Source organism: Mus caroli, unplaced genomic scaffold, assembly GCF_978045245.1.
Source record: "Mus caroli unplaced genomic scaffold, Mus_caroli_1 scaffold_18, whole genome shotgun sequence".
Lineage (NCBI taxonomy): Eukaryota > Metazoa > Chordata > Mammalia > Rodentia > Muridae > Mus > Mus caroli.
In genome coordinates this window covers 60,634,483-60,644,203 of record NW_028227273.1, presented here as the reverse complement: position 1 = coordinate 60,644,203, position 9,721 = coordinate 60,634,483, and the positions used below count along the sequence as shown (strand labels likewise).

The window sequence follows — 9,721 nt, the reverse complement described above, 5'->3', positions numbered from 1 at the left end:
GCTGTTTCCTTAGACTCTTAAATATCATTATTGTCCCCGCCCCTCACTATATCTGAGAAAACATAAATCCAGCTCTACTTTTGAACATTATCACTCCTTTCCTTTACCTTACATACCACTCATGTGCATATCAAGATTGCATTTCTTTTCAAAGCGTGTCTACAAGGCTTCACTATTTAAAGCTTTCTGAGAGTATATGAGAGCCCTTTTCTAGCCACACTCCACTCAGCAGCAGTTTCTGCTATGTACTCTTTCTTTTAGTGTTTACTTTCCTCTATGTTCATATTGTCATGTGGCTTCTCTATGTTTGCTAGATATTGTATATTTCTTATTAGTGGATTATTGAGGAGTAAGGGACTTGTTTATTTGGTCAATTGCTTTTTGGTAGCACATGGTAGGCTCCCAAATATTTGTTGAATGATTTGGAACACTAAGAAAATAACTCTAACCATGAGGAACATTTTGTTGTTGTTTTTGTTGTTGTTGTTCATTCAATTGAAAACAATTTTGTCTTAGTCAGGATTTCTATTCCTGGACAAAACATTATGACCAAGAAGCAAGTTGGGGAGGAAAGGGTTTATTCAGCTTATACTTCCATGTTGCTGTTCGTCACCAAAGGAAGTCAGGACTGGAACTCAAGCAGGTCAGGAAGCAGGAGCTGATGCAGAGGCCATGGAGGGATGTTCCTTACTGGCTTGCTTCCCCTGGCTTGCTCAGCCTGCTCTCTTATAGAACCCAAGACTACCAGCCCAGAGATGGTCCCACCCACAAGGGGCCTTTCCCCCTTGATCACTAATTGAGAAAATGCCTTACAGCTGGATCTCATGGAGGCATTTCCTCAACTGAAGCTCCTTTCTCTGTGATCACTCCAGCTTGTGTCAAGTTGACACAAAACTAGCCAGTACAATTCTCTAGGATTGTTATAACGCCGTAGCAAATGTATAGAAATGAGTTTCCTCATTCTGTGCATGAGCCTGCCCTGTAAGAAGTACCTGCCTGGGCTGGGGAGATGGCTCAGTGGTTAAGAGCACCAACTGCTCTTAAAGAGGTTCTGAGTTCAGTTCCCAGTAAGCACATGGTGACTCACAACCATCTATAATGGGATCAGATGCCCTCTTCTGTTCTGTCTGAAGACACAATGGTGTACTCATATACATAAAATTAATAAATAAATCTTAAAAAAAGAAGTACCTACCTTCTTAAACAGTTAGAAGAACACATTAAGGCAATGTCTATGAATGCCATTGCACAGTGCTTAGCACACACACTCAGAACTAGTACTTATGATTTTATCATACTGCAAGTTTTACTTAAATATGCATCAGACCAATGTGAGACAAGGCACTGTCCAACTGAAGAACAGAAACTTCAATGTATACGTCTTGGCACTTAGTGTGGGAGATTCTACAGGACCCTAGACTATGAAGAGACATAGGAATAAGTATTACTACTACTGCAATTGAGAGTCACAGTCTCTTCCCCCAGAATTCTTTTTATCAGGAACTGCCTATTCTCTATGGTGCCTAGCCTCCAAGAATTGTCCCTATGACCCATCATATGGTAGCATTTTATGGAAAGTGACAAATGTGGCATCTTGTTTTCAAAGAGAAGTGATGACATATATAAATGTCTGTGCACTGGTTAAATAATAAAAATGAAATTTCCTTGGGTAAATTGTCCTTTATTGGGCTTGGTCTCCTAGCACTGAAATGGGTGTAATAATAGTGTTTATAACTTTCATGATAGTTTTCAGAATTAAGCATCAGCATATCTCAGGGAAATGTTGGTAGTTATTTTGATTGCTATGATGGAAGGCAAGGGGTCTGTGAAACAACAACTGGCAGACCAAAGACAAGAATGTTTCTTGATATCTTACAACACAGAGAACAACACCTTCTCTCCATTGGTCCTGTATATGAACAGAGAAAATATAGCAGATGGTGGTAAGCCTGGCTCTATGTACTCAACAAAATATATTGAGCTCTTGCTGTATATTAGACAATTTCCCACTGCTAAGGTTAAAAATATTAAATCAGGATTAGAGAGAGAGATCAGTGGTTAAGAGCACATGTTGTTATTTCAGAGGACCCAAGTTCAATTTCCAGAATCCACATCAGGCTGTTCACAATAACCTCTAACTCTAGCTCCCAGGAACCCACCCTCTTCTGGTGTCTGTAGGCCCTAACACACACCACACACCACCACCACCACCACCACCACCACCACCACCACCACACACACACACACACACACACACACACTCACTAACACACAGGCACTTAAAAATGAATGTGAACTCTTAAAAATAAATAAAACTGTGACCCAATTAGATAAGAACAGCAATCTCAGTGGTTATACTGGACAGGGAATGTGTGTTTGTGTGTGTGTGTGTGTGTGTGTGTGTGTGTGTGTGTGTGTGATTCATACATATATTACCTATATATGATATACAGTTTATATATATGTACATATATACATATATATGTATGTATGTGTGTGTATATATATGGAGAGAGAGAGAGAGATCCAATATAGGTTATATATGTGCTATATGTTCCATACAAATATTAGTATAAGATATATCTATAACAACTATGTAGTCAGACCTCTACTTACATTGGCTCTGTATCCTTAGATTTAACCAAATCCAGGTTGAACATATTAAACAACTATATATACTTATCTATATGTGTGTGATATGCATATGTGCTGTATATCTGTGAACATGAAGAGGGACAACTTGCAGGAATCAGTTCTCTTCTTCCATCATGTTGGACTCAGGACACCAGGTTTGGTGTTAATCACTTCTACCCACCAAATCATCTCACTGGCCCTGCACATATTTAAAAATGGTATTTGTGCTCTTTTCTGGTTACTGCTTAAACAATATAAGATAATAACTATTTGTATAGTGTTTACATTGTATTAATGTTTTCAAATAATTTATAGGTAATATAAAGTACATGGATTGTTTTGAGTTTCTATTGCATATTACAGTGTTCTATACAAAGAATTTGAATATCTTCAGACCTTGGTATCAGGCAGCAGTATCCTAGAGCCAGTTCTCATGGATATCCACAGGAGATTGTACTAATTAATATGTATAATAAATTTTGACAAGATACTGAGGTAAATAAATGGGCTACAAAGATTGATTTTAATAGAGCAGGTGAGCTATTGGGAGGAAGTCAGTGAAGACATTTCTAAGGAGGTACCATTCAGGTCAGGCCTTAATGAATATAGATATAGAAGAACTGGAATCCCAAATAGATGCTGGAGCAAATGTAAGGGTCCTGGGGTGTGACTGCACTTAGTTTTCCATAAGAGGATGCTGTGGCTGGAGAGCTGAAAAGAGCCAGGGATTGAATGACAATCCAAAGTGACTCTGGTTGCACCTCAGAGTTCTCACTCCATACCAAGAGGAGGAGAAGGAGGAGGAGGAGGAGGAGGAGGAGGAGGAGGAGGAAGAGGAGGAGGAGGAGGAGGAGGAGGAAGAGGAGGAGGAGGAGTGCTTGACAGAGCAGTGTTTTCAGAGTTTCCCTTAGGAAGTTCCTTCTGACCACTGGGTAGAGACATCCTGCTAAGTTTGTGGGAAGATAAGAGAAAAAATATCCATGAATAGTATCTTGGAATTTCATCCACAAGCAAGGGCATTGGATCAATGTGGAAGGAAAGCAGAACCATGGGTTGAAGGCACTGGGTCTCATTTTCCAAGCTGGTCTTGTTCTCTGGCAATTAGTGTCAGCATGCTTTGCTCCAATTAGTTTGGTAAGGGGTGTCTGAAAGCCTGGGGACCTCCATGTCAACAGGCTTGTCTCTGCGCACCTATCCTTTAATTGCCTCTCTGGGCTTGGCCTTGGGGAGACCAAAGAAACCACAAAGGGAACCATTAAGACGGAAGAGCAAACAGTAAAGAATACAGGGTATGTGGGACTCCAAAAATTAGAAGCTGATTAACAAAGATGAGGACAGGGCTCTTGGATATTGGTGGGAATGACTAATGAGTTGGAGGCTATCTTCTCTCCTACAGTATGTGAGTTGTCATCCTAAAACTCTTCGGTGTTTACAGTCCCTTCTTTTTTCATTTGCTCATATTTTATCTCTAGAAAACTAATGATGGCTTTTAGTTTTAATCTGTGGAGAAAAAAAGAAATGTAAGCATTTGTTTTATTTGGAGGGAGGTTAGGAGGAGAAGCAGTCATCATATGCTCTCAACCTAAAGAGACACCAATAATTTAAATAACCAACATAAATAATGTTTAATATAATACTTTCACTCAATATTTTATTCATTTAAAGATTATATATACATATATATGATACAGCTTGGTAATCTGGTGCATGTAAGATCAAAATTAATTTTTTGATGACAGTCTCATATGTTCTAGATGATCCTCAGATTTGATCTATCAATTGAGGATGTCCTTGAACTCATGATTTTCTTATGCCCAGTTCCCAAACGCTGAAATTACAAGCATGTTCCACTATAGCCATTTCAAAATAATTTTAAAATCCATATGAACAAATATATCAACATTTTAAATGAAGAAGGAATAGCATGCTTCCCTTTCTTTTCTCCCTCATCCTGACCTAAGTCTAGAAATATGACATTTATCCAGTAAACTTTTTGGATGTTTTAAATTTACACAGCAACTAATGCTAAATAAAGCAAAGAATATAGTTTTTTTAATTAAAAATATTTTAACTGTGTGTGTGTGTGTGTGTGTGTGTGTGTGTGTATGCGTGTGTGTGTGCAAAGGTGCATGTGTGCATGTCACAAAGAAACTTGCAGAAGTTGGTTTTCTTCCATATCCTGCATCCAGGACTAAAACTCAGTTCATCCGATCAGCACCAAGTGTCTTTACTAGCTGAGCCATCTTGCTGACCCAAGGTTTATTTTACCTTTATATTTAATTGATAATTAGCTAATTAAACAACTAGTTGGCCTTTGCTCTAATTACCATGGAAGCCATAACGAAGCTTCTGGGTACTAGCCATGAGTTGTGGTGGACAGCTTTAATGCCAGCACTAGTGAGGCAAGGGCAGGAGGATTTCTGAGTTTCAAGCTGGCTTGATTTATATATAGAGTGGGCTCCAGGACATCCAAGGTTACATCAAGAAACCTTATCTCAAAAACAAAAACAAACAAACAAACAAACCAAGCACAAACCATTTCTATGGTAAAACTAATAAGTCCTCTTTACTGTTAGTAATTTTTCCAGAGGAACACTAATTGTACCTCAGGACTTTCCTCATCGGTGACAATTCCCCACATTGATGAGTGGGAGAGCTTAGCATCAGAAAAATTTTATGTTTTATAAGGAAAACAAAATATGCTCCTCTCTCAAGTACTGTGACTAAACACCCTACAATTCCCAATATAACCAAAGAAATTGCATTTAATTTTTAAAAGCATTTATTTACTATCTTAAGGGGTAGGGTGTGTAGGAGAGGTGCATATGTGCACACATGCCATGCCACACATGTAGAGGTCAGCAAAACAATTTGTGGGAATAGATTCTTTTCTTCTACTATGTGAGCTTCATGGATTAAACAGGCACAGGAGTCAAGGACTTTTTACTTCTAATCCATCTCTCTGGCCCCAAAAATCTGCCTTTAGGAGAAGGCATGACTATTTTAGAATAAATAATTTGGCATAGCTTAAACATTCTTAATATGAAAGTTCAAAATCTGGAATGTCCCATGGTTCTATGAGTGGAAAATTCCACATTTGAGTGTGATGGGTTACATAGACCAAATGGAATTACAATAAAACTATTGTATGAAGTCGCATTAAATTCATGCATAGGATGCTTATAAAATATAAATAAATTTTGTGTTTATATTTGAGTCCTATGCCCAAGATATTTCATTATATATATGAGTATATCCTAAGATCTAAAAAACTGTTTGAAACATTGCTGGTTCTAGATAATGAAAACTTTCCCTACATTTACTCATAATGCTCTTTTCTATATTAATACATCTACTACCTTCCCCTTAAAACATGATAGCCAGCTTGTTTACATTTACAATGTACCCCCTCCCAAGTCTTATACTTGAATGCTTCTTTCCAAACCATATCAGGAGTATGTCCCTTCATTTTTAACTCATTTGGTTGATGCATTCCAGATTTTGTCTCTTGTTCCCCATGAACCTTCCGTTCCCGGTCTAAGAAAAGCCAGGCTCCCCTGACTCATCACCCATGGCCAAGATGCTTCTAAGGCTCACCACCAACTCAGAGAATTAAGTTCCACTCTAACTTTGCAGCTTCCTGAGTAAAACTTTTGCTAACTGACTCTTTATAGTTCACTTTGTCCATCTTTAAAATTGGACTAATTACCGCACCTCCTCTATAAAGTAAAACAACTCACATGTTTTTACTCTTCAGGAAAATGTAAATCAAAACCCCAATAAGGCTGGGACTATAGCCCGGTAGCAGAATGCCTGCCTGGCAAATGCTACCATGCAAATTGTAATTAAAATGAAGGTGCCAGCACAATGTCTCAATGGGTGTAGGTGTTGCCCATGGAAAGCAGGGAGAGTAGTGAGTTTGAACCCAGTAAAATGGAAGAGAGAACTGACTCTACAAAGTTGTCCTCTAACCTCCACTTCATGGTTCACCTACATACATACACACAATAACTAACATAAAATTTAAGATTTTTGAATACAATAAAATTCATGAAAATATACCAGAGTAACTATAATCAGAAATCAGGAAATAATGAATAATTGTCAGGGACATAGAGAAATCAGAAGCCTCATACCCAGGTGGCAGAAATATAAAATGAGGTAGTTACTTTGGAAAACACTATGGCAGTTCCTCAAAAATATTAAACATAAATTTACTTTATCACCTGTAAATTCCATGTCAACACACACACACAGAGCTATGAAGACATACATTCCCACAAAAACCTGTGCATGAACACTTATAGCAGCATAATTCATAATAGCCCAAAGGTGAAGACAATGCAAATGTCCATCAATTGGTGGGGTGGATGTATACCACCAATCAGTGGAGCAACAGCATGTATCTATGAAAAGCAATAAAGCACTAATCTACACTACAGTGTGAGAGAATCCTGAAGACATGATGCTGTGTAGGAAGAGCCACCATAAACAAATACATATTATATGATTTTATCAACTTAAAACACCTCGAAGAAACAGATCCATAGATACAGTATATTAGTGGTCATGAGAGAATGAGTGAAAAAGAGCAATGGTTGAACATTAAAAGTTTCTTCCCGGTTGGAGAGGTGGTTCAATCAGAAAAGTGATTGTCTCACAAGGTTGAACATCTGAGTTTGACCCCCAATATTCACCATAAGTGGTGGTATACACTTGTAATTCCAACCCTGGTGAGACAGAAACAGGATGATTCCTGGGGCTTGCAGGTTAGCAAGCCCACCCTACTTGGTGAATCCCAGATTTTGTGAGAGACTCTGTCTCATAAATAAAAGGTAGACAGTTATGTCAAGTAGTGGTGGCACATGCCTTTAATCCCAGCACTCAGGAGGCAGGGGCAGGCAGATCTCTGAGGTTGAAGCCAGCCTGTCTAAAGAATGAGTTAGAAAAGCCAAAGCTACACAGACAAACCTTGTTTTGAAAAAAACAAAATACGAAGAAAAAAAGAGGAAGTGGGTGGGGAGAGGAGTAGGGAGAGGAGAAAGGGGAAAGGGGAAGGGGAAGGGGAAGGGGGAAGGGGGAAGGGGGAAGGGGGAAGGGGGAAGGGGGAAGGGGGAAGGGGGAAGGGGGAAGGGGGAAGGGGGAAGGGGAAGGGGAAGGGGAAGGGGAAGGAAAGGTATGTAGTGTTTCTGATGAGTTTATACATACATACATCCCAGCACATACACAAATACACAAAAGATCTCTCTTCCTCTCCCTGCTTTTTGAGACAGAGCCTCATTATGTAGCCCAGGTATGCCTTTACCTCACAGTATAATCGAGGCTGGTCTTGTTCTTGTTATCGTGTTTCAGTCTACCAAGTACTAAGATTATATTTGTACAACACTGGGCTAGGATTCACAGGAGGGGGTTAGATGAGATTTTAAAATAACGTTTTAAAGTGGCAGATACTGATTGTATGAATGGTAAAATGGAAAATTATATGGTATGTTAAGTTTGGGAGTGTGACAAAAGGGGAAGGAGAAGATGGGAGGGGAAAGGAACAAAGAGAAAAGGAGAGGAGAGGAGAAGAGAATGTATAGAAAAAGAGAAGCAGAATGGAAGGACAAAGGGAGAAGAGTAAGAGAATTTTTCCCTACTACACTCCCACTGGTAAGCCATTGTCTTTAGGAGTTCTGTGGAAATAATTTCTTGAGGAAAGCTTTCTTCATACTTATTTTCAGCTCCTTGTTCCTGAGACTGAAGATGATGGGACTAAGGAAGGGGGTGAGGACTGTGTAGGTGATGCCCATCAGAGTATCTCCTTCCAGAGACTTGGGGCCCTTAGGCTTGAGGTAAATGACAGAGGCAAAGCCATAATGTACAACCACCACTGTGAGGTGGGATGCACATGTGGAGAAAGCCTTGTGCCGACCCTCAGCTGATGGTATCTTCAAGATGGTAACTACAATGAAGGTATATGAGAGGAGGATGAGGAGAAAGCAGCCCAGGAGGGCTGTGATGCACACTATTCCTACACCCTTTGCCACCTCCAATACATTCTCTCCACATGCCAACTTCAATAGAGGTGGAACATGGCAGAAGAAATGGTGGATCTCATTGGGTCCACAGAAGGTGAGGTTGAAAATGGCTGTTGTCACCACTGTCCCCATGAATGATCCACCAACCCAGGACCAGGCTACCAGGCAGGCACAGCCACGGGGGCTCATGAGCACATTGTATCGCAGTGGGTGACAGATGGCCACGTAGCGGTCATAGCCCATGACGGTGAGTAGAAAGGAATGGGTGAAGCCAAATGTGAAGGAGAAGAACATCTGGCTGGCACAGGCCAGAAAGGCGATGGAGTGAAGTGTGGAGAGCAGGTCAGCCAACATACGTGGGATGATGGCAAAGGTGTAGAAAATCTCAGAGATGGAGAGGGCACACAGGAAGAGGTACATGGGTGTGTGGAGACTGTGTTCACTCCAGATGGTGGTCATGATGAGCAGGTTGCCTAGCAGTGTGAAGAGGTACATGAGCAGGAACAGCAGGAAGAACATCAGCTGAAGATGAGGGAAGGTAGAGAAGCCAATGAGGATGAACTCTGACACAAAGGTGTAATTTAGCCCCAACATGACAGCCATATCTGAAAGGGATGAAGGAATATCACTAATTAGGATCACGGTATGCAAGTGTGTGTGTGTGTGTGTGTGTGTTGTTCTTAGAAGGATATCTGAGAGGCTTCTTTAACTTTCTAAAACATGATTAGTTTACCTAATTGTAGAAATGTATTTTTGCAGTTGTGTTCACAGGTAATTATTTTCAGGTCTCACCACCATGCACCATCTTTGGCTACTCTAGTGCATTATGTAAAATGAGTTGATATTTGCATAGTCTATGCAGATCCTTTCCAGACTTTGAATTATGTCTAGGTGACTTAAAATATCTAATACAACATATATACATCATATAAATAGTTGTTATTTAAAGAATAATAAGGCTCTAGGGATATAAGTCAGTTTTATAGATTAGATAGGGATATTAGATTGTTTGCCATGCAAGTATATGGATCTAAGTTCACTTCTACAACCCACATTTAAAAAGGATC

The 9,721-nt window shown here is 39.8% G+C and overlaps 1 protein-coding gene across 1 annotated transcript; it reads right to left on the bottom strand.

Moving 5' to 3' along the window:
- Window positions 1-8,300: 8,300 nt before the first annotated feature.
- LOC110312373 (olfactory receptor 10H5-like) lies at window positions 8,301-9,257 on the bottom strand. The gene has a single exon (XM_021185921.2). It carries the CDS (start codon window positions 9,255-9,257, stop codon window positions 8,301-8,303), a length of 957 nt encoding a protein of 318 aa, XP_021041580.1.
- Between the last annotated feature and the right edge of the window lie 464 nt (window positions 9,258-9,721).